The 26,510-nt window shown below is 37.7% G+C and overlaps 1 protein-coding gene across 6 annotated transcripts in view; it reads right to left on the bottom strand.

Moving 5' to 3' along the window:
* LOC306842919 (xylosyl- and glucuronyltransferase LARGE2s-like) overlaps nt 1-26,510 on the bottom strand; it is a 66,774-nt gene that overhangs the window by 13,442 nt on the left and 26,822 nt on the right. For 4 of the 6 annotated variants that reach the window (XM_079374115.1, XM_079374116.1, XM_079374118.1 and 1 more), the window contains exon 3: nt 1,843-2,035. In XM_079374115.1, coding sequence (XP_079230241.1) covers nt 1,843-1,942 — 100 coding nt within the window. In that variant the 5' untranslated portion in view covers nt 1,943-2,035. Of the gene's footprint in view, nt 1-1,842; nt 2,036-14,749; nt 14,956-26,510 lie in introns of those variants that run through there. The other 2 variants (XM_079374119.1, XM_079374114.1) reach the window with 1 other exon arrangement.

A 26,510-nucleotide genomic window follows, 5' to 3' on the forward strand; every position in this document is an offset into this window, starting at 1 on the left:
GTTACATTTTATGGGTCACACTCCATGCCGTGGCCCGTGTGAGGACCAAACCAAATCTCCAAGTACTCATATCAGAACCAGGCTGAAAAACTTATGTGCATCCCTGTTTATAACGTCTATCCTGAGTTATGAAGGCAGCAGTTGGAGAAAGGCCTACAAAACCACTTATTAAAATAATGTACTATTTAAAAAATATATAAATAAAAAAACAGGAAAGGGCAGGACGTGAACTGTGCAAAGAGAAATAAATACCTCCTTTTTAAAATGCCAACCCTGTTACTAGGATGTTTTATAGTAGACATTAACAGAAAATTATTCTTTTTTGTATCAGTATAAATTTCAGTTTCCCTAAAGCAGTATGTAGTGCAGCCATTCTCAACCTTCTTGACTCGAAAAGCCCACCCACTGTCCAACACAATATTTCACAATTTAAGTCCAAAAGAGAAAATAAAAGTTGAATTTAGAAAAATGACCCCCGATGATCCACTGATGTTTTGTTTTGTGAGTCATTTGTTTGTCCTGAACAGTTAAACTGCCTGCTGTTCTTCAGACAAATCCTTCATGTTCTAAAAATTATTTGGTTTTCCAGCATATGTTGCGTATTTGAACCCTTTTCAACAATGACTGCATGATTTTGAGATCCGTCTTTTCACACCTCTGATTAAAAGCTACTGAAGTAGTATCAAGTCTTGAGCAAGACTAGCAATGTCCAATTAAACTGTAAAAGGGCCAATGCTTTTACCTTAGTATTATCCAAGTACGCATTCCTATTTATAAAATCGATAGTTAATTCCAGTTCTGAATTCTTATCGGTCAATTTTACATTCATTCTAGGATCCACAATATATTCAGTGATTATATCTTATACACCACAAGTGTTTCGAAACTGGGATCATTATTATTAATAATAATTACTTACATTAATAATTCATTAATCATTAATAAATCATAAATATATAACATTTTAATAATTTTACTATAATAACAAAAAAAAAGAGAAATATTTGATTTGTCTGCATGTCTTTGAGTAAATATTTTAGGTCAAAGATATTGATTATAGCAGAAGGACGCCACTTTTAAATGAATTGGCTTAAAAAATAAACCATGCAAATTTGTGTCCTTAATAAATTTAATTAGTAACGCTTTATAAAACAACCACTTTTATACAAGCTATGCTGCATTGTGAAGTCACAGCTGAAGGGGTTGCTGGTGCTCGTACCTTACTGCTTAAATATTAATTTAACTTAATATGGCGCAATGTATTAACACTTCAAGGCATTCTTTGAAAGAACCTTGCTTTAAAAATCACCTCTCCAATGCACCCATTTCAAACAATGGCCCACAAAATGCTTTTGAAGTTCAGAAATATATCTCCAATATTTTTTGGAGAACAGCGAGTCTTCTCTTAAACTCTTACAGTCTTACGAATACGGATGATCATGCTCTGATAATCTTCTTTTCTGTGTGCTGCACAGGCCTATATGTGCATTTCTCATGATAGGGATGGATATGTTCACATGCCAGATAGAGAGTGAGAGAATGCACTTTTATAATGATTAGCTTTCTAAGATCTGGCAGCAGATCAGCTGCGTTATCAGCACTCCACAGCATTATTGTACGTCTCCGAGGATGACAAACCCATCAGATGAGGATTTTAGCACACAGACCGAGATAAGACTATGACTGACAGTCTCAACACCCAAGTCACCCCAGCTTGAAAAGAAAACTCTTTGTCGGTCCAGCTTTTACATCAGAACACAGAAAAGTAGGCCAGTGTCTGTCTCACAGAGATCGTTTCTTTCCAGAAATCTGAAGATCTGACGATAAGCGTATGATACTCACTTTCCGAGTTCCCCACGAGCAGGTAAAGCCAGGTAAACAGGATGACAAAACTCAGAGACACCACCAGCAACTTCAGCTTCCCTCTGCAGAGGCAGAGCATCCTGGGATTGTGGAGGACTGGGCAGGGGAGGGAGGGGATGGAGCGATCAGGTTGGACTTGCTCTAACGCTGGTCTCCTGCAGCATCCTCTCTTCTAGAGGAGAGACAGAGGAAGAGATCTGTTAGTAATGCACAGGCCCATTGAAAATCTAAAGGGACACACAACTGATACAGCTGTCATTCACAGAGTTATGTGCTTCCACTGTTCTGTGCAAGTTTGTCTGTTCATTTTTTGGGGATCCCATGCATAAAATGTCTCCACTACGTGACAGATATCACTGTCATGCATGAGTGTCATGCGTAAGTGACAGCGCTAGACTCTGTAAATAAAAAAGCAAGAAAATTAAGAAGCACCCTTAGCCTGTCAGTCACTTTGTGGTTGATATTAGGAAACTGGTATTACCGCTCACAAATCCAAGGGGGTTTACATGTAACATATAATAATATTAAGGTTTCACCCAACTGCAGAAAAACTAAATATGTAAAGTATGTGGGTTAATTATATTATGTCTTCAGCTGCCAATAAAAGATTACAAAAAAAAAAAAAGAATTCCCAAAATCTGATTATACATCACTGAAAATTCCCAGGTATGGCTTTCATCAAAGCTTGTAAATAAATGCATTTCAGCCAGCCTATAAAAGCTTCAGTACAGCATGACAGATATTACAGATATTGCTATAATAATAAATATTGATTCGGTGTTGTTTTTCCATCTTTTTGCAGCATTGTGTCTGCATTAAAAGCATTTCAGGGCTCCGGCCTCAGTAAACTCCTGGCTTGCGGCTGTCCAGAGTAACTCTCTAAGCCTCTCTGCACGCCACTTTACAGCACGCATTCATGTCTGTGTTCATGCCACGTGGGCAACACGACAGCCATTGTTGTTTACACCACTCTTAATTAAAGAGCGAGCCGTGGGAGGCTCTCCATCACCCCAGCAGACGCAGATTAATGACAGAAAAAAGAGAAAGAGGGAGAGGGAGTGGGAGAAAGGAGACAGTAGAGAGAGAAAATTGTCTTTGTTTTATTATGAGCTTAATTAATCATGCTTCAGTATAATGAGACATATGCCTGCAGGAAGCAAGATTGGATGCTGATAATAATAAGTAATATTATATATATACTGTATATATATATATATATATATATATATATATATATATATACACCTTGATAGAGAGTGTGCTGCTTTGAGATTATTACATTTTGCCTCATGGGAATTCAGAGGTGGTATTTCAGGTGCTGATTGCGTTGACTTTCATATGTTTATTAATGACTGCTTCACTCACACAGCTCCAGTTCAAGGCTTTTTTCTGGGCTTTTCAATATGTATTTGCTTTTTGGGTTTTATTTTGCATGCCATGCTGAGCAAGGCATGCTATTCTAACATTTTAAAACCATAAAATAAAATAAAAAAATATGCTGAATTTAATATACAATGTATATAATCTTTGTGATTATAAGTGTACAGCTAAATGATACCCTAAAACAGTAACATCTAAATTAATTGGGTTTATTATAGTCAAAAATATTATTTAACATCTCTTAACAAATCTATATACATTAATTTATAGCAATAAAACTATTTTTATGGGTTACATAAGGTGGAAATAGCTTTTTAAGGTAAGAGGTTAACATTTTGCAGTATACATTATATCAACTTAAATAATAACGGATTAAAGTTGTCATAGTTATAATGTATTATAGGTTTATATCGATACACATATCTGTATAATGCCAGCAGGCACAGAATGTCAATATAACGTCAGGTTGACATTGGACATGACGTCAGACAGACGTCTGACATTTAGTTAAGAATGAAAATTGGGTTGATGTCAGTATTTGACACCAGTTTGACATTGACTTCATGTTTTGAATTTTGGTCACCCGACATTGCAAATTAAATTTAACCAAACATTAACGTCCTATGATGTTGTGTGCCTGCCGGGATAGTGTTTGCAAAAGTTTTAGCAAAAAAAAGTATATAAAACGTAGAGTCTATTCCTCTGTGAAAACAAATCAAAATATTGATGACTCACCCTGCACTCGCTTATTTCATCCAATCAAATTCTCTCTACAATAATCCCCGCCCTCTAATACCTCCGCCTCTGACTAGCAACTGAAAGTCCTGAATTTAAAATGGTACAAGTAAGCTTACACACTTACCATAAAAATTGGCGTTCAATGAATACTTCAGCCGAAGATTCTAATTAATTCGTCAAAATACACAAGCATAGTTATAATGTTGTTTTAGGCTTAATAAAATGCTTTAGAAACCTTGCTCAGACATGTCAGTATTTCAAAATCTTAATTTCTACCACAGAAATAAACACAAAGCATACAAGACTGAAATAGTCTGACAGAATGAACTAACCCTTTAATCAGTGAGCGCTACCGTCAACAGCTTCTTTCCTGTACTGCGTGAAGCCCATTTTAATGCTAGTGGAACGTGACTGTAAATATTGTGTTTGTTTGTATGTGTGTGTTTTGTTTGTCTCTGAGCTTGTGTTGAGCTGTTGTGTGTGGTCACCACTGTAACTGTTTGATAAATGTTGTCCTTCATCACCTGACCAGCCTTTGTTTGTTTGTTAGTCGTCTCTTATGTGTGGCTCTCCTGAACACTCAAGGCCATCCTGAGCTCTCCACCTCTTGTTACCAGATCACAACCGCCCACACACACACACAAATACACACTTGCCACAGCTGCAAAACACTCTCTCAAACAAACTTTAGGGATGAATGCCAAGTATGTGTGGCTGGTGGGAAAACAGATAAAAGAAGAAAAGGTGTGGAATGATTTCATGTGAACTACAAAAGTCAGTCCAGTATGTAGGTCTACTCTTCTTGAGTCTAAAAGACGCTACATGAGTTAGAATAAAGCATAAACGAACATGGTGGGTCTTTATAAACAGACTGCAGTCCTGTAGACACACAGTCGGCCTTCATTAATGGACCTTGTGAAACGTAACCTCAAGCAATTAACCTACAGAAGAGGCAGCCGTTTCTGGAGTGCATTCTGCAGCTTTTTTTAAACCAACAAAACCGCTAAAAACTTCTCTTCATTACACAGACAAAATTCACACTGACAGGGATACAAGGAGGTTAACTGGAAAAAAATTACAGACTGTCTCCTTCAGTCGTATATAATGTTTAACTCAGTCACCCACAATCGACCAGTGGCGCAACGTGGCTCTTTCAGTCTTTTGTAAACTGCGTCATCATCCATCAAATATCTCCATGGGTCAATTATGTGAAACATTTTTTGTTTCCAGATCTTCTAATACTTTTATTTTTATGTTATTCATGCGAACAATAAATGGTACATATTTCAGAATCAACATCAATTTCTGAATAAAAAGCCTGGTGGGATTTTCATAAAACTGCACTCTGAAATATAAAAATAAAGGTCCTTTCGTTGGCATCGAAGGTTCCATGAAGAACCTTTAAGATCCATGAAACCTTTTGATTGCACAAAAAAGGGTTCTTCTGTGTCTCCTGAGTCTCGAGTCCAGAGTCGCCCACCCCCGAGTCGCACCTTCCGGGAGGGGGGCGATGTCTGTCACGGTTTGGTTTCTGTTCAGTTTCCCTTTTGCCCTTATTTGTTTTTTCCTGTCGTTAGTTAATCATCGTTCATCCTGTTCACCTGTCTTGAGTTAATTATCTTGTTTCCTCGTTTGGTTGTCCCTTTATAAGTCCTGAGTTCTCCCCTTGTCTTTTGTCTAATGTTAATGTTAAGTTAGTTTGCGAATGGTTAAGTGTGTTGATGTTAAAGATACTCCTTTTTTTTTTTCCTACTCCTCATCGTGCACTTCATGCTACAACCACATACCCATAACACACATGGCCTTAAGCTTCAACAGCGATATAATAAAAGACACCAAAGCTCAATAATGACATGTAGCCTATTAATGACAGAAATCAGAATAAACCATTTGTATAGATAATTAGCCTGCTGGCTGTTGACGGTTGCCAAGCAACATGGCATATTAGCACGTTAATAAAAAACACACACCCACAGGTGGGCATAAATCATCTGTTTTACCCCACTTTGAATGCTGCTCATCCATTTATAATTACCAACCTTATAAACTTACTTTATTTTTCTTCTTTTTACATCAGACATCTGTGTTTTGTTCCATTCCCACAACACCCTGATAAAAATGGTCAAATCTGGATTATTATGGGCACACACACAGGCTAAACTCTGATACATTATCCAATTCATTCTAAACTCTAATACAAAAAGCCAACTTTTGGCTGTTTCCCTCTTAATGGTGTGATTGGACACATCTACCTGACCGCACACCTAATTACATTTAAATGTTTTTTTCTCACACCCTTCTCCTCATCTCCTGTGATTTCAGACTTCACAGGCCTCCTGGTGGTGGACGTCCAGCACTAAAGGTCAGCTGGTCATAATTTCAAACAGCCAGGTTCCCACTATGTGCCCCCTTGCAGTTAGAGAACGTCTTTCAACTGCTGCCAGCACCGGAGTCATCAGAACACAGTTAATTACCCCTCTCACCCTCATTACACCTGTTGATTATAAAACTGGAAATAATACATAAGGTAAATCAAAGGAATTGCACTGGATTGTATTAAAAATCAAGGCTCCAAAAGGAAGTTTTCACAGCAATGCCACAGAAAAGCCATTTTGGTTCCTCGAAGAACCTTTTTTCCACTTTATAAAACCTTCTGTGGAATGGAAAAGTTCCATGAATATTGGAGGTTCATCGTGGAACCATTGATTTAAGAGTGTATTATTATTATGCTACTGTATAAGGCATAATGTATATTAAATATAATGTTAATATAATGTGTATTAAATATGTTCAATTTAAATAATAAAAAAAGATTCAAAGGAACAACCAGTAATGTTCATTCGGCTCATCCCTTCCAAGAATTTTGATTATATTTCCAGTCCATCCAGTCCAAAATTATAGAGATTGCACTCACAAGGATAAATTTCTAGCTAATAAAAAATATTAGAGCTGAGCAGAACATTGAAAATGCAGGACTTTTCCATAATTTTAAATGTGTGTATTTTATGTTCAAATATTCACTTCGCCTCGTATTTAGGGTTTTTCCAAGAATCCCAATCTAAAACCTCATAAATCTTGAAGTGCAGTAGATGGAAATATCCAGACTTGTTTGCTGAAGTATAATAGATGTGGCATCTGTTTTGAGGACCCAGAAGCGGGAAAGTCTCCTCTGTTTGCATTGGCACGGGTAAGCTGAAACTGGTCTTTTCCATAGCTGGCGGTCTGATCAGCGGCACATAAATCTCTCTGTTCATATCTCTCGTCTACTGCTTGTTAATATTCTCCGAATAGAGAGAGTAAAGAGAAACCACGGATGACAATAACATCACCTCAGGGCTTGTCTCTAATGCTTATGGGACTAGAACATCACAAATGCTTTAGAGTTGAGGTCACATTGGGGTTTAACTCTCGCTTTTGTGTCTTATATTATAAAACCTGCCTAATCTTGCTCAGACTGAACACTAAAATGCCACCTCAGCCGAATCTGTACTGCCCAGTCAATCTTTCCAAACAGGAAATGTGCGCAGTTTATGGCTTTGGTTTAAGATGCTTTTTAATAGGTCACTTTGCAGAGGATCTTTATGACACAGGGCTTTTAAGAGGTGAAAGGCCTCCACCCAAATCCATTAAAAGACAGAGAAAGAGTGATCGTGAAAGTAAAAAAAGGAAACAAAGCAAGAGAGAAGCAGAGAGCCGGGTCAAGGTAGCTAGCTGGCAGCTTTCAGCAGGATATTTAGCTGAACAAGCAACGAGCCTCGCGAGCCTGCTCTACAGGGACAGGTGCCCTAGTAAAACAGGAATTACCGAGGTTGTGTAGTGGAGGGAGGTGAAATACTATACATAACACTAAGCCCCCACTGGCTTTTATAGCCTACATACTCATCTCATCTGCAGGGCAGCACACATTAAACCACTGAGCCCCTTTTAGTGCACTCTGGTATTGATCAGGGTGAACAAACCGTCCATACGCCCTCTTATCTGAACATTACACATCAACCTATAGAAGTTCAATAAATGTGTAAAAGGACACATCGGCAATCCTGGAACAGCTTACATACCTCTATACATCCATTTAGATGCTTATTTTGTAGAAAATGCAAAAATATTTGTAAAATGGTGTTTTGTAGCGTTTACAGAGCAGGTTAGGATAGTACCTAATAAGGTCATACTTAAAGCTGAAGTTTGTAATTTTTAGTTTAAAGCTGAGATAGATTAATTTCCTTTAAACTTCGGTCCGCGAATCTGATTGGCCTGAGCAGTGTTCCAAGAGTGACTCTTTAACTGACTTATTCAGTAAGTCACAATATTATGCCAGTAGGTGGCGACAAGCGACCATCTTTATCAGTGAGTCGTTTGAATAACTCACTCAACTAATTTATTCAAACACACTGATTCGTTCAGGTACTGAAGAAACGACTGGCTGCATCCAAAATCGCATACTTCCCTTCTATATAGAAGATGAAAAACAGTATGCAAAAAGAGTAGTATGTCTGAATGCATAGTATTGATAAAACAGTAAGCAAACTGCGCGCAGTTGTGTCATTGTAAGTCACATTACAATGAGAATGACCCATTTAGTATATCTAGATTACATTCATATGATTTGTTAAAAAAATGCAGATTTATTCAATAATGAGCTGATCTCTGTAGAGTGATTCACTGAATCATTCGCTCAACTGATTTATTTGCAATGTCACACTCACAATGGAGGTTGTGAACTGTCACCATTGTGCCCTTGAGCAAAGCACTTAAAGTAACCCCATGTTACAGTAATTGTTCTTGTGACAACTGTATAAAACATCTGCTACATAATTTAGATGAATATTTCACCTATTCAGCTCTGTCTTTGTCATGTTCTATTGGTGGGCAGCACAGGTGGGACCAGAGCTCCACTGCTGCTGTCTGTCACAGTATGATAATGCCATTAAAATGGAAGGGAATCTCCATGGAGAAGGCCTGGAATTACAGCGGCGTTACCCTTTTAAATGAGGAACATTGTAATCGTGAATATAATCAGGGACAAGATCCCTTTGATTAAAGCACAATCACTTCAGCGCTGCCTGCACACAAAGTGTTTCATGGGCAGTACTGAATTTACAGTGTCCAGTAAAGCTTTTCTCACATTTTAATCAGGCAAAAAAAAAACAAAAAAAAACACTGCTTTCTAAGATATCTTGTTCATTGGGTTTCCCAATACAATTTTACCATATTAACAACTGGCTGATATTAGAGATTTTTTCATTTACAGGTATCAATATAAAATTTTAGATTGCCTTTGGCATCATCTAACTGTCCCTTAAAGTTAATCTTAGAAAACATGCATAATATAATAATTATTAATAATAATTTAGCACTATTAAATGTAATCTTCAGTAAATCAGTCAAAATGAAAAAAAGTACAAATACTGTACATGACAATGTTGTGATGCCTTCATTCATTTCAAATAGTACTTGTAGCATAAATATATATATATATAATTGCATTAAAATGCCTCCAGCTTCTATTAAATATTTCACAAGATGTGTTCTTATTTGATATTGCAGTGTTTGTTACAGTAGAAAGAAAAAAACAAACTATGGCCATCAAAGGAAAACCCAAACCCACAATATATATATATATATATATATATATATATATATATATACACATAAAATGACAAAAACAATAAAATTACTAAAATTCAACTAAAATGAAAGTGAAAATATTACTAAAATTATACTAAAATATACTGACAATGTCAAGTATGTTATGATCATGCAGGGTGCAAAAATATTTATTACAGCTGTTTGTAGATTTAAATATGCTAGATATGACTATGCTAGTATTTGACTGTTAAAAAGAGGCCTTTTAAAAGTAGTAAAAAGGAGTTTAACAACCTGCATTCTATTCCATTTTGTTGCATGCCGTCTAGCTGTTTTTGAACACAAAGGCCCCTAAGTGGGTTGCTGCCAAAGCAGAGCTTTCAGTCTGTCAATTTTGAAGTTTTATTTTGGTTAGAAGGCAGCTGACAGCAGACAGTGAGTATGTGCTGGACCGATTATTTGTATTTGTAAAATTAGTCGTATTGCCTCTTCTCTCTGAGCACAGATTTGTTGGATGCTGGCTTAAAACAAGACCACAAAACAGGAACATGCCTACCGTCTGATCATTAACGCCCCGAACTAACAACAGAAAATATCTAGGCGTGTGTGAACTTCAAAAGGTTTGAAGACTGAACCGCACAGACCCAGGTTTGAAATGTCTCTTTCCATCTTTAAGCCACCAGAGGAGAACTGACAGCCATTAAGAACTTCTCTCCAGTGGCTTTGCAACAAGGGATCTTGGGATATCACTCATAAAGTCTCAGTGTGCGAGTCCGTCCCCACAGTATGATACTCAGTGCATTAGGGGGCTAATCTTCAAAAACACTGCTCTCTCCCTCCCTCGCTCGATCCCTCTCTTTCCACTTAATATCTCCTCACATGCTGCAGTTGTCCCTTTGAGGCCTGAAATCCGGCTAATCTTTCTCTCTTCCAAGCCAGGAAACCAAATCAGCTTCAATCTCTTAGTGTCTTATAGTAAAAAAAAACACAAAGCCTCAATCATACGTCAATGTGTGAGAGCGTGAGAGAGAGATACAGATACAGACAGAGTGATAGATGATAATGAGAAAGAAAGAGCTGCCATCCATGAGATAAACAGTACTTTAAAAAGACTTGTGCTTTAGTTGTGCATCACCAAGTCACATGGTGCAGAGCAGAGCTTCCCAAACTTATCAATCCTTTGGAGATGATTTTTAAATCACTGAAAGAAACTTTAAAGATAGATAGAGGCAGCAACTCGATGCATTTATGCATGCAGATATGATCAAGACAATCTGCTGAAGTTCAAACCGAGCATCAGAATGGGGAAAAAAGGTGATTTAAGTGACTTTGAACGTGGCATGGTTCCTGGTGCCAGACGGGCCGGTCTGAGTATTTCAGAAACTGCTGATCTGCTGGGATTTTCATGCACAAACATCTCAAGGGGTTTACAGAGAATGGTCTGAAAAAAAGAGAAAATATCCAGCGAGCGGCAGTTCTGTGGGCAAAAACTGCCCAGAGGTCAGAAGAGAACGGCCAGACTGGTTCAAACTGATAGAAAGGCAACGCTAACTCAAATAAGCACTCGTTAATAACCGAGTTATGCAAAAGAGCATCTCTGAATGCACAACACGTCAAACCTTGAAGCCGATGGGCAACAGCAGCAGAAAAAATAAAGAGGGGCACTCCTCTCATCTAAGAACAGAAAACGGAGGCTACAGTTTGCAAAGGCTCATCAAAATTTGACAATAGAAGATTAAAAAAAGGTTTCCTGGTCTGATGAGTCTTGATTTCTGCTGAGATGTTCAATGGTTGGGTCAGAATTGGGCGTAAACAACATGAAAGCATGGATCTATCATGCCTTGTATCAACAGTTCAGGCTGCTTGCCATGTAATGGTGCGAGGGATATATTCTTGGCACACTTTAGGCCCCTTAGTACCAATTAAGCATTATTTAAACGCTACAGAGTATTGTTTCTGACCATATCCATCCCTTTATGACCACAGTGTACCCATATTGTGATGGCTAGTTCCAGCAGGACAACACACCATGTCACAAAGCTTTTAAATCGATTCCATCTTCATCTTCAACTTTGAATGGCCAATCTAAAGTTGATTATAATCAGCCCATCTGTCTACAAACCTTTGCATTACTAGCACCATGATTTTACCAACTGAGCTACAGCATTAAAATGGGAGGAATTTAGTTTATGATGTCATAATATGAGCACATTAACATACTACCACTCATAAAATATCAAATATCAATGCATATTCAGCATCATCTGATGAATGACAGTCATCAGTAGAGTGCACTGTAAAAAATTCAAAAATGCTACAGTAAAAACCTGTTAATTGCTTAACAGTAAGTTTCTGTACTATATATGCTGAATAACTGTAATTCCATTACATTCTTACAGTAAGGGAAAAAGAACAAGTCATTGTATAATTTACAGTGGAAAAAAACTTAAATTGACATTCCCAGAGTTCCCTGCACCACACTTCACATTTGATGTTTTTTCGTTGAAATAACTATGTTATTAAACTATTTTATTATATTATTCAATTTTTTTTCTCATCAGTTGTGTACATTAGGGTTTTAGCTTACATGTGATGTTTTTAAATTAACGTTTATTGCATTATTTCCTACCTGGCCTCATGGCATAAATGTACCTGGGAGCACTTTTTAGCGAGACGCGAAATACGTATAATATAGGTATATATCACTGCAGTTTCCAAAAGAAATGAACACTAGAGGCAGTAAAACTCTGACGCCTTTTATTCCTTTTCACAAAAGTTTACAGAGTTTCGATTAATAAAGCGTCATTTTCGCACAATTACTTGAAGAATATCATGTTATGACTTCAAAACAATATTAATATGTTGGGGGATTTGAAAACTGATGCTTTTGAACGTTAGCATCACACATATCCAGCTTCATATCTATGGGTTTTCATAGACGGTAGGTTTTTTCGGTAGCTCACAGAGTACGGAGACGTACTTGAGAGGCAAGGAGCTCCAGTTTGAATCCTGTGTAACTACGGTTCGACAAAGCAGTTCAAATCTGTGTATAAGGAAGATAAAATAGCAAGTTTGCATCAACAAATGTGTTTTTATATCAGTTTTGCATTTGTTAACACTATCAGATAGGGTTGGGTTTGGTGTAGGGCATATTTCCAACACGATAGAGCATTAACTTTTAGTGACAGTCCTCGGATATTTGAATTCTGAACCGCCGCAATACGTACCTGCAGCAACGTCATAAAAACACAGCAATATGTACCTATATCAACATAATAAAAACGTGCCACGGGCCGTGTTTTAGCGCCACTCAGTGGACATTCTTTTTTTTTTTTTTACTGTAAAGTTCTGGCAACCACAGTGTGAAGTTAGCTATTTATAACAAAGGTTAGTTGCAATGACTGACATGTCAAGTTAAATATAGGAATTTTGTTGTGAAATCAGGTCATCAGTGGTATGAGAGTATGGCAATTGTGAAATCTAACTAGAGGTGAGGTGATAAGGCATAACTATCAGTACTGAAAACAGTTGTGCTGCTTAGTATTTTATGGAATATATAATTTTTAAAGGATTTTTTGATGAATATAAATGTCAAAAGAACATTTAATGTAATACTATAAATGTATTTACTGTCACTTACCTAGCCTATATCAATCCTAGTATTCAGTTAAAAAAATACTGATCTCAAACTTTTAATACCTTTTATAGCAAACTTTGTATAGCAAATATTTAATCTACTGTTTCAGGTTTTGACTGCTACTACTAAGTTATCTAGAGGTCATGATATACTGTTATTTTTCCTCATATTACTCAATGACTTTGTTTGGTCAAGGTGTGTTATGTTTTTATGACTTATCTTCCTCATGGTCTCAAGAAAACAAGGCAAAAAAAAATTTCAACCTCTGTGGGCTTCAGTATGTTTGGAAACACTCATAATGGATTGTGTTTGGAGCCACTATGAACTTGAATCTCTGTACTGTACAAGGATGCGCCCTTGTCTGGCAAACTAATCAGCGCTGCATATTCCTCCCAGCTTCAGTCCCATACTGAAAATCAATGACAGAAAATCAGTTAGAGATGTCCATTCATTTAGCCCATTCATTCATTTTTTCGCCTGCATTGAAGCAACGTCACAAGTGCCTGAAAGGAACATTGATCAGCTCCGAAGGGTTCATCAGCAAACAGCTCTTTCCACAAAAAGCTCCTTTTCATTTTAAAAAAGTATCTAAACTACAAAACAACAGATGAGAGGGGGCCTTTCAGATCAACTTCAGATGAACTAAGTTGAGTGAGTACAGAAGAAGTAAATCTTAAGTGATAAAGATGAGCTTCCTGTGAAATGTTTTCTATTACAATCTCGGTTCCTCACAATGAGGAAATCCAGGCTGACCTCAAAGCTCTTTTTAAGTGAAACAAGCCAGTGTGAAGTCACATGACAAAGGTCCACACAGCTAATGACAATTAAAATGTAAATCATTAAGCCATTGTCTGAACCTTTACCATTCAAATGGTTGCACAGGCTGACTGGATTAAAGACTAACCAGTTTTCTTCAAGTAATCTCTCACACACACACACACACACACACTTGCACACACTTACACAGCTATTTAAATTAGGATATACCAGAATTGTATAAATGTTTTTATTTACATAATTATAAATAACAAATTATTATAATACATGTATAAAATAAGCCATTACTATAGTCTTTGGTGTCACATAATCACTGCAATAATATTTTACAATTTTATTTTATTTTTGATCAAATAAATGCAGCCTGGGTGAGCATAACATACTTCCAAAAACATAAAAAATGGCAATTATATATATACATATATATTATTTGTAAGATTTATCTAATAATGCTGTCCCTGGCCTAAAGTAACCCAACCCCCTCAGACACACAAAGGACCTCACCTCAACAAACACCACACACCCATTAGACAGCAAACACACACACACTGCTGTACTGCTGTAAAGCCCAAGTATCTCTGCACCACAAATACACAGCAACTTTTACACAGTGGAGAGATAGAAGAAAAAGTGGGACCATACCTCACACTACAATAGAAGACAGACTCATATCACCAGGGAGAAAAACAGAGTAAGAAAAAAAAGGAGCCACATACACAAAGCCTGCATTCAGAGAGCTGAAAGGGGGAGAAAGAACACACTTATCTTCACCTCTGCTCAGTGCCAAGGCCGGCTCTCCTTCTCCCTCGCTCTCTCTCTCTCTTTCTCTTCTTCTGTCTGACAGCTTGAGCGCGCTTTGACGACGGTCTGACAGATGAATGAAGTTACAGCGCCCAACATGCATGAGATTTTGGGCTGATATGAATCGCTAGAGGCAAATTTTGAACGGCTCTACCTGTGTCAGTTCATGTGTGTCTGAGAGGGAAGGAAAGAAAAAACTCCTCCCTCTTTCCCTCCACCTCTCCGCAAGCGTGCCACGGCAGGTTTACGTCTCGCATTCGGATCAAAGCCACCTCTCAGCCTCTCTCTTTTGCTCTGTCTTTCTCCAAATCTCTCTTTACGCTCTAAAGTATATTGTAATTGCTTTTAAACTCACTCCGCAGCCGCTGACTTTGCCATGAAGGAAAAACCTTCAACCCGTCTTTGAGCCTCTGCTACACCTGATTTACTAAATGCCCTGGCCTCCGCTGGCTCATTCACTCTCACTCCTCCTCTGTTCCTCCCTCTCTTCCTTTATTGAAAGATGACTGGTATGGACTTTAGGAGAAAGAGGGGGGGAAGGGTGTCACCTTCCAAATAACTGTTGCTACATGACAAAAGATGGGTTGTGCAGGAATGCAGGAGTCTGGGAAGCTTCGCCTCTCCACTGACTGGCAACATGAGCCTGCAGCACAGATTGTCGCACGCATGCGCTCGCAGACGGCAGTGTAATCAAGCATTCTTATCAGACAATGAAACGGCTTGTTTTGTCATTCAGATTTCTACAGGCTCTCATTAGAATCCCATATCGCAGCGGACGAGCTGGAGAGTCTCTTAATGAATTGCATCATCTCTACGCTCTGCTCAGTATCACTAAGAGAATTACTGTTTCAATGAGTTACACACTTCCTGTGAACTTACATCGTAAGGTTCAAAGATATTTGGTATCCCAAAAGAACAAATTGGACAAAGATAATAAGGAATCAAAATATTCCTGGTTTTATTTTGCAGTCCATTAGTGTATGTTAATCTAAAGGCCCCTTCACATGTCTTTTGCCATGGTTTTAACACACTGCTCAACATATTATTTGACCTCTACATGGAAAGTGCTGCAAATAGTGTTACGGAGGGGCAATTTCAAGGCTGAAAATTCACCGTTTCACAGTGAAAACGTCATGGTGAAATGAATATTGAGGGGAAAGCATAACTATGGAGCCTCTAAGGGATATGCTGAAGAAAAAACATGAGGTGGGACTGACAAAAAATTATTTTAGTGCTTTTAATTTGCCCCAAGAAAGTGTTTGATCGCAAAACTTGCATTTCACTGAGAATTTTTTTATAGGATTACTTGGAAACAATTTTTACACTCAGAGACTGCTAGTAAATTTCACAAATAATTGCAAATGAATGGAATGGCATGTAACATTTTGAAATGTGAAAATACTACAATAATCTTGCATAGTAATATTGTATAATAATAAGTGTATAGTTTTCCCTTCTCATCTCATATTATTTTCATAACCAAAAAAATTCTTATTCATATATATTTACCAGTTGAAATAGAGGTTCTGCACATACTAAAGAAACAATGAATAACATTTTAATTTAAAATCTATTACACTACTTAAAACTCTGTTAATAATGAATGTAACAAATGAAAATAAATTAGAGATAGTAAGTGCATGTAATGTGTATAACTGTCACCTTAAAATAAAGTGTTACCATTTTGATAGTTTTTAACATTTCGTTTTGTACATTGTTAGAGAGACAAAACAATGTGTAAAAATCACTTATGTGTGAAGCTAGAGCTGTTAATGCAAAGCAAACACTGCAAATGTTATGTGAATTGTCTGCCAATCACTGGTTGCATTTTAAATGGCTAGTGTTAAACTTGCACCAAGCTGCAACATTGTAGTGGACACCTCCTTATTATTCATCACAATGTAATATAGTCAAAAATATTAGCCAATACTATTAATCCAATTAACCGAACCACCCAGTTTAATTGCAAATGAGCTATTACGGTGCACCATAGTCTTTCACCAATATTGGGTATTGTGAGTATGGCTATCAGAGATGGTCATTCCTTCTTGACAATAAACCTGCAGCAGCTTTGCCCTGCCTCACTTGTACTGTGGATTAGATGACAGTTAAATGAATGTTTGATAAGTTAACACCTCATGTTTTCTCCTCATTAAGGAAGGAAAGGTCACTGGAGAAGCCTGGGGGTGGAACTGGAAGGTGTGACAGTAAACCAAGACACCGTGGAGGGAGATGAGACTAATCTATCACTCCAAGGGGAGTCCTGTGCATGAGGAGGAGGGGTGTGGTAGAATGAGGAGCACAGCAACTGTTTAAGCCACACACACACAAACACACACTATAGCAACTGGCTGCAATTGATGAATCACATCACCAGTGGCTACTTCTATATGTTCATTTACATATAGTGAACCTAATGAAAACATGCCCATTTTATATTTTATCCATGAAATCCAAGAAGAAAATCAATGAAGTGATTTTGCTTTAAGAAAGAAACCCACTTTTAGGAAAACTGACATTTTCTTGCATTGTGACATGTTTTACTTCAAAGTTTGTTTGTTTTTGTTTTTTTGCACTTCACAATATATATATTTCAATTTTCAATAATAATTAGATACTATTTTTTATATATATAGTGTTTTATACAATAGAGTTTGTTTAAATACTGTTATATTATTGTTTAAATAAAAACAATATTTTAAATCAGAATACATTAAAGACATTAAAAAGATTTATAAATTTAAATTATTCCACAATTATTCTACAACCTGATAAAGTTCAGTAATTATCACAGGAATATATTACTATTGTACAGTAGAATGTACTTCTCAAAGTAATATTATTATTATTAAATATTATTTTAAAAGGAATATCAGACAATATCATACAAGTTTGTCCATATTTTAATTAAAACAGTAAACTTCTATTGTAGCATAAAATGAATTGCTTAGTTTTAATTTATTACATTTGAAAGCTTAATTAAATTGTTAAAATCATATACATTCATTTGATTTACCACTGTTTTTTATGAAATCATAAAACACAGAATCTAGAAAAAATACACAGAATTTCTGAAAAGATAAAACACAAGATAAACACAACTTAAATAAATTGTTTGTTTTATGAATTTTGAACCCAGTAAATTTTAAATGGAAAATATGGGATTTCATTGGGCCTAGGGCTTAATTGTCATGAAAATAATGTAACAATGCAAAAATATTTGATTTTCTCATTGTCATTCCATTACTTTCATTGCAGTTTAGCATGAGAACACCTCCAGTTCTCATTACATGATTATACTGATTATTTTCAGTAATCAAAATATGATTTATTTTAAGTTTGGGATTCGCAAATAGTAAGGAATAAACAGAGCATGATGGAGGGAATCAAGCATTATAACTCATAAATCATGAAATGACACAAGCTGAACTTGCATCGCTCGCATGAGTGGCGCCACCCAATGTGTTAGTGCATATGTGTTTATGGCTGCGACAGCTGCATATTTATAATACTCGTGAACACAATATCACAATCTCTGTGACGAATTCGCTAAAAAATAATAGCTGTAGAAACCCAGAGCTTAGCATTTAAGGACTAATCTCCGGTTTAGTCATTGTGCGAGGGATAAACACTGGAGAGTTTCCTCTGTTGTCCACTACTATATCCACTAAAACACTCTTCCTGACACTTGCCATATGAATTTTCTCTCTATTTCACTTACATTCTGTTCATCAGTCTTCCTCTCCCGCCGGAATACAGACACCAGCACATTTTATGACTCATGGACTCGTGTAGGAAGTGATGTTAACAATGCCAACCTGCAGTAAAAACACTCTAATCCTCCTGCCCGAGTGCGAACAAACTCATGAGGGCCGTCAGGACAGAGGGCTTTGACATGACAAAACAACACGAAATATAACACCTAGGCCACCATAGAGGACTTACAAGGGTCAAGAGGCCAAAAAGTCTCTGCATTGTGCTTCGCTTGGACTCTCAGTGGCTGATGGGAACAGAATATTGCTTGAGGACAGTGAGGTGTTGAGCGAAAATAATCGATACTGACACACGCAAACGCACACACATAAAGCTGATGGAAAAGTGACAATTTATTTAGTCCTGACAAGCGCAGGATGAGAAGCAAGAGAGCTTGGCTTTCGGGTTAGCAAACTCTACTAAGTGCTGTCTCTCTCCGGTCTGCGGTCACTCCAATCTCCGGCTCCAGACAGCTTTTCTAAATGGAGTTCCACCCAATCGCAGCGTCAGCTGCTTGCATCCCGAATGGCGACTGTATCTGAGACCTCAGACATGACTAAAACAACACAGACAGCATCTTACCTCTGCTGAGTGAACTTAATCAGCTCCTCATACACCCACACGTCCACACCAGTGTCTTATCAAACTCTTAAACGACGCAAACCGTCGCATTAAGCCAACGGCTTCATTATAAAGAAAAGAATGTCCTCTTTATGCCCGTGTCTCTTACTAATTGTGCTAATCACACTAATTAAGAAGGCTGCTTTTTGAAAGGTTGACCATAGTTACCAAACTTGTTGCCATGGTGAGGGGGGAGGTATTATGTGAGCTTAGCAGCTGATTGGCCAGCGCAGGGTTCCCACACACTGACTAAGGAACTTCCAAGAATTTTCCATGAATTATTCAGTCATGATTACTGGATATGGATATTTAAAAAAGTATTTTATAGAGACTGCAAATAAATAATAAAAAAAATATATAACATTGAACTAAATTGAATCTGAAATTGAGCTGAATAATAACACCATTGCCTTTTTTTGCTAAAATTGTATTTGTTTCATAATTTAAGAACATTAATACTATTATTATTAATACTATTACCGTGAAGCTGCTTTATAATCTGTATTTTATAAATCGCCATATGACTACTTTCCATAACTGTTCTTTTTAAAAATATGATTAATTTCCATACACTTTTCTAAATTCCCTGTTTTTTCCCATTTTTCCATGAATGTGTGAACCCCACCAGGGATGGAGATGAAAATGCTGAGCATGTGCTCAGTATGACAGATGGAGAGCGTTGTTATTAGTGTCTGTTAGTTATTGGCACCGTGATTCTTCTGAGCTGCTCACGCCTCGAAAATAAAGGGTTAAAGGTCATATGTAGCTGAGGGGTGTTGAGCGTGTGAGAAATTTCTGTGGTGAAGCCATCCATTAGCTCAACGTCCCTTTCATTAGCTACACATGACCTTTAACCCTTATTGCTGGAGGACAAAGAGGTCAGAAGCATATCAATAACTGTAATCCATGCACATTTGAAAAACAAGCCTGTGGCAAAATTATATTACATTGCTTCTTTCATGTTTCCAGTGAGTGGCACTAAAAGCATGTTCAGTTTTATCCAAAAAAAGATTATGTGAATCTGGCAATGTTTTCATAGGTTAGCTGTGGTAGTATGGTGGCAGGTTGGAAATGAAATGTGATCAAAAATCCAACCTCGGCTCCATGGATGAACTTGTCAAATATTTCTGCAAAATGGTATTACATTGCTTCTTGCATGTTTCGCAAAACACTTTCAATGTGAAATATCCTCAGTGGTGCTAAATGACAGATGAATATGTATCTGTCAATTTTTTTCTACGGTGGTTTTTGTATGTATCATGGCAGTTTGTAAATTAAATATCCAGTGCATGACGCTAAAATGTTATTGCTATTTTGTGTTCAAAAATAACACACCACCTACACAAAACCTGACCCTAAACCTAACCAATAAGGCTAATGTAAGCAAACATGAGATAAAACACATTTACTAATGCAACCATGTCATTTTAGCTTCCTTCTTCAAGTCTTTAAGGTGTTTTATTGTGACAAATGTTTCATGGGGCTCGTACCTGGGCACTTTGTATCACACGTACAGTGCAGTACCAGGTGTGCTTCTGAGCAAGCTTACTACATCAGAAAAACCACACATATGGAAATAGTTATGCGATGCAAGCATAAAATGTTAGTTTACAAATCAAAAATATGTTTTGAGCTCATAATATAATATTGTGCAAGGAACTGTATAAAAATAAGTCTTTAATAACTATTTCCGTGCCAGCATGTTTTTGTTGCTAGCAAGCACGAGAATTTTGGATCATTTTCACAAACATCCATGGCACTCTGAATATTTTGTTGTAAGATTTATTATTTGAACATACAATATATCAAAAGAAAGAAGAAAATCTAAGAAAATCACATTTTTGTCAAAGATAGGTCCCGATCGGATTCAGAACAGTGATCAAAACATAGATGAAGTAAATAATGCCCATCAACACCCTCAAAAGCTTGCACAGTCCACCTTCGTGGATTTGATATTTGATTCAGTAATGTTATGCAGATTTGATCTATCTGCTGTTGAATGTTGGATGATCGTGTTAGCTTACACGTGTATAAAAATTTGGATTCTGTACCATTTCAGAAGAAGCGTAATAGCGCCCCCTACCATATAATACTGAAAACATGGATTGCCGGAAAATTCCATCAATGGCAGTGAAGTGTTGTGTCATGAATGGCAGAAAGTTAAATCGTTAAAAGTCAAATCGTGGGGAAAGAGTTAACTGATAATCTGCCCATGTGTGTGAATAGGATTTAATGTTGTTGGTGTTTTACTGCTACTAGAGTTAATTTTTCAGCTGGAAACTGCAGTGAATTGTATGTATAGTTTTGTATATATATGTATATATTGAATTTTGTAAAAATGTAGGTAGAGGTGTGTTTTTTCCAATGAGGATCGAATAACAAACATAACAAACATAACATCTCCATCTAGCATACTCAGGAAGGTTCATCTACTGATTTCATGTCTGCTGGTCCCTGGCCAGGCTCCCACGATCATGCAATTTAGGAAACGGAAAATGAAATCTGAGGCAAATTTCTGCTGTGTTCTCAACAGCAGCCTGGGAGAGTTATTCAAACCACCAGCACCTGAACACATAATATGACCGTAGCTGTGAAGGCCTTTAAAATGTCTACAGCGCTAACACCTCACATCCAGGGCTGTAGCTCTGCTGGACATCTGCTGTGACCTTCTGAGAATTAATCACGACCGCTTACGCAGAATATCTTTTGTTCTGGTCCCAGATGGTGCGATGCAAGATCCAATCAGGCTACATGGGCTTCACAGCGAAAGTCGATAGACACATTCACAAGCTGTTTAAAAAGACTATTGTATAAGAATGAGTCGGCAGTCTAGAAGGTCAGAGGAAATTCCATCTCGCCCTGAGTAGACCTTAATCTATATTCTTACGCATTCATTTTCCACAAAGAAAAGCTGAAGCTATCCTACATAACAACAGTATTTTGAACCTGGGAGTTTGCGCAGGCAGCCTGGCCTTCTACTTGGTAAATAGACAGCAGATTGTGAGCGGGGGAATGGAAGCTGCCAATATTGTTTTCGCCCAGATCTTGGGTTCACTAACTATCTATCTACTGAGACGCCACTTCTCTGGCTGCTGAGACTATCTCCTCTCTTTAAATCTTCTCGATCTCACTATCCAACCGAGGCGTGCATGTCTCCCCAGTTCCATAGCCCACAAAATAGCAGGAGGCTTCATGCACTCACTTCCCCTCACAGTAAACACACCCACGTTCACGGAAGCAGCACATGCATATAAATAACAAACACTGAGCTTGTTCTGCATCCGTGACATCATTTAACCTGCCTTTGCATTATTCATGAGCCTGTTTGCACATAAAAAATATGAATCGGATAAAACTGAGAGGGAGCTGTCATGTCTCACACTGTCATCTCTCATTTACAAACAGCATCTCTAACTCTCTTTCACCATCAACGACACACACACAAGCACACTCACGCTCAGACATTGAAGGATTTTACTGGATCTCACAGGAGCCAGTTAGCATTATCAGGAACCCCAGATATGAAAGCTTTTTTGGATGCCATCTTGTGTTTGAGGATACATTACTGGGCGTGATATGTTTTCTAATGAAAAAAAAGGACACAAGGAAAAGGAAAAAAAAAATAGTGCTACTAAAACATACACTATACAGTCTTCTTTAAAATAATCTAATTCTCTAGACCAAAACATGAACCCACATTTCTTTGCACTTTTAATGTCCCTGACCTAATTTTCATCCATTGTAGTTGCAACTATGTCTCAGTCAACTTTCCATAACTCTTACTTTTTGTTGGAATCCAGCCTTTTTTACTACTACTAATACTAATACTAATAATAATAATAATATTAATCAATACAAATGAATATTTTTTATTTATTTATTGTAATTGGTATATAAATATTTAGAATGTATATAAACGATACAGAATTTATAAATATATTTTTTCCCCTGCCATTATTATTATTGATTTATTTAAATTATTTACAATTATATTTATACAATTTATTAGCCCTTCTGAATGCAGCAACATATAATTAAGAATAATCAATTCATATTAATAATAATATTATTTGTTGTTGTTGTTTTTATTATTATTACTATAAAATGAGTAAAATCCAATAAAATAATGCTAATTATTATTTTTCTTCTTAATTGGATTGGATTGGATTGGATTCAATTTATTGTCATTGCACATGTAGATACAAGGCAACGAAATGCAATAGAGAAGAAAAATACAGCACAACATGAGGAAAGGAAGGAGAAAAAAATAATCCTCACACTATGCTCCTGAACGGGTGTACAGTGTGAGAACAGACAAAAAAAACCTCAGCATAGAGCACAGTCAATACAGGAACTTGCAGAGAATAATCCAGTTCAGACGACCAGCCATCCGGTCTGCAGCCATTACAGCGCTAACACAGACCCGTTATCAGACTGACGGGAAGAAGCGGCAAAGGCGTTGGATGTTGGTAAAGGGAAGTGAATGAATATCTGTATCTATGAGCGTATGAGTGTGTGTATGTGTAAGTTCGTGTGCCTAGAGATCCGCCGCGCTGGCACTCCAAACAAGTTGTCTCAGTCAGCAGATTGTGGTGCGACACAGCAATTGCCATGGAAACGACCTTGGCCGGAGCCCAAACGCTCGACAATCACAAGGTGTCTGTTAATAATAATAATAATAATTTTAATATGACAATAGTATGTATTTTTGTGGCAAAGCTGGCACAGCGCAAGGCGTCAGCAACACCAAGGATGAAAGTGTCTGCCAAATGCATAAAAATCCTTTATAGCTGTTGTAATTCCTTCAGTCTCCTTAAATATTTCTTCGCATAAAACTGAAAAAAGGGTACAATGTTTTTAATATGCTCTTGTAGAACCATGAGTTTTCACTTAGTCATGGCATCTACCGGACTGACAAAGCTAACTAGCCAAACTTTCACTCAGACTATCACCCGAGATGGTGGAGTTTAGTTCACTTTAAAGGGGTCTGAGTTCATCTGAGGCATTCACTTAGCCACAATTCTTACAAACGCCTCTCAGACCCCTGCAAAGAACCAAGTTCGAGATCATATGTCAGTCAAATGCTTAAAGGAGTTTGTTCCTCAATTATGTGAGTGAAAGAGGAGGGAACGCTCATTCCACTGAGACATGGCTGAAAGCCCCATAAATTGACCTGGTACGGATAAAAAGGCATCAGCTTCTGTTTATTTTTTCATCAAACTGAAGTCATTTGCATAAGACACTCCGTTTGAACTCCTATAATTTGATCAGAGATGCATTTTAGGCCAACGGTGATAAATTTCATCAAATTATGATAAAGGATGACAGCAGAATCCCTGCAGGCCACTATCTGTTTTCAGTAGGTAGGGTTAACAGGGTGTCAAAAGATCGTGTGGCGTTTATGAGGCCTGCTTGTGAGGAAAGCATTTTGTTCCTATTCCTCTACCTTCTAAAGGGGGCAAGAAGAGTTTTTCCTGTGGATGAAAAGTGGGAGTGTGTTGTACTGAAGTGTGTACTCCAGGGCACTGAGAGCTTTCCATTAGGGGAGCATGAATCACAGTGCGTTCCCCTACTCTTCACCGCCCTTCAAAACAAAGTGATCTCCAGTAGGCTCATCTGAACTAGCTCCTACAATCTCTCATTCTGTCAGAGATAGCTCTGCTCCACACCAGCACTGCCCTGGGACAGTCTTTACAGCTTGCATCTGCCACGCTTATCTGAGTTTCGCCGCCGAAGGCCTAAGCAATCCAATTCGGCGTTGAAAGAGAACACCGCCAGGTATTAACACAGGGTGTACCAACGGGAGACTGGGATAAAAGTTCCTTTAACAACAAGAAATGGCTATAAAACACCCTAAAAGAGCATATCCTGTTTTGAACCCTAAGGGCTCGGAGATTGAACATGATTTATTCGGTCTATTTTATGGAGGGCCTTTTCTTATATGTGTTGTGCACCTTGTGGGAGAGCAAGAGGATCTGCTGACTAACACATCATGAAAGGTGAAAGGTCAGAGTAGGATGAAGTCATGCTACAATAGGAACTTGTGAGGTAATGTTTTCACTAAGCTTCTTAACTATCTTCATGGTTTCTCATAGACCGAATTGAAAATAAATGGAAAGTAAATAAAAACCCCAAAATAATCTCATATGTTTCTCCTCAGAGATTGAACTCCACAATAGTTCTTGATCAAAGAGTTCTAGATCAAATTCTTCCAAGCAAGTCTTTGCCAAATTGTAACGAGGAGTCAGTGATGTTAGGATCCATGTGCAGCTTTATTAAAACAGAATGCAAATCAAACAGGCAGAATTCAATCACGAGCTTCAAACACAATGTAGACAGGGCAGAATCAAAGTCAGAGTTTGGGCTGAGGATCTGGGTTGGCGGCAAACACACAGGATAATCAAAAAACAAGGCAGGTTGAATCAGAGTCCAGTAAATAGTCCACGTCATACACGGGGAGTCATACACGGGAGAAATGCTCGGAAATGTTTGCATGGCAAGACAAGACTTCACAATGAGGTGACTGGGAGATCAGCCTAAATGGCCCAGAGTCAATATGAAACACCTGTGAAGGTAATCAGCCACAGGTACGGGGTATTATGGGAATTGGAGTTAATGACTGTTAATACTCAGGTGACGGTTCCCTCTGGTGACGATCGGAGGGAGCCACAGAGGCTGAATTCGTGACACAAATGATCTGAGCTATGCTAATTTTATAGCTTGATACTCTTACTCTAAGTAAAAGCTGTTTAAGCCCTGAAAAAGGGCTCCAAGTCTCCAGAGCAATGTGCAGAAACATTAGGACAGCATAGAGTTGCATCATCTACAATTTCAAGTTGCACAAATGCAGATATGTTCTGACCTGCTCGCATATCCATTCTTTTAAAATTATTTTTTAAAAGCAACAGCCCAAATTTCATTGGTGCCTAAAAATGTAATCTTGTTCAACTTTTAGTTTTTTTTAATTGTTAAGTCGTATAAAACTTCATGATTTCAGTCAATTGCATGAAAAATAACTGCAAGTCTCCTCAGCTATGGAAGAGCAAGCTCTGTGCACTTTCCTCTGGGAACCAGCAAGACCTCTAGTTGCATCAGAAAAACCAGCTTCACCAACTAAGTTTTACAGCACAGGTAAACATCATGGCCTTTCCGGTGAAACATGTCATTTCTGGAGGTCTTTCTGGTTCCCAGAGAAAATCTGTATTGCTCAGAGGTTGATCTTCCATTACCAGCTCTAACCCACATAGACCAACCTGGACCAGCATGGAAATCCATGTCGGTCTAAGATGCATTTATCAGCAGGGTTCTCTGCCTCCCCTCAGGAGCCTTTATTGTTTCTCAGCCTCCTCAAAGCCAA

The sequence above is a fragment of the Barbus barbus genome, assembly GCF_936440315.1.
Source record: "Barbus barbus genome assembly, chromosome: 23".
In the NCBI taxonomy this organism is placed as follows: domain Eukaryota; kingdom Metazoa; phylum Chordata; class Actinopteri; order Cypriniformes; family Cyprinidae; genus Barbus; species Barbus barbus.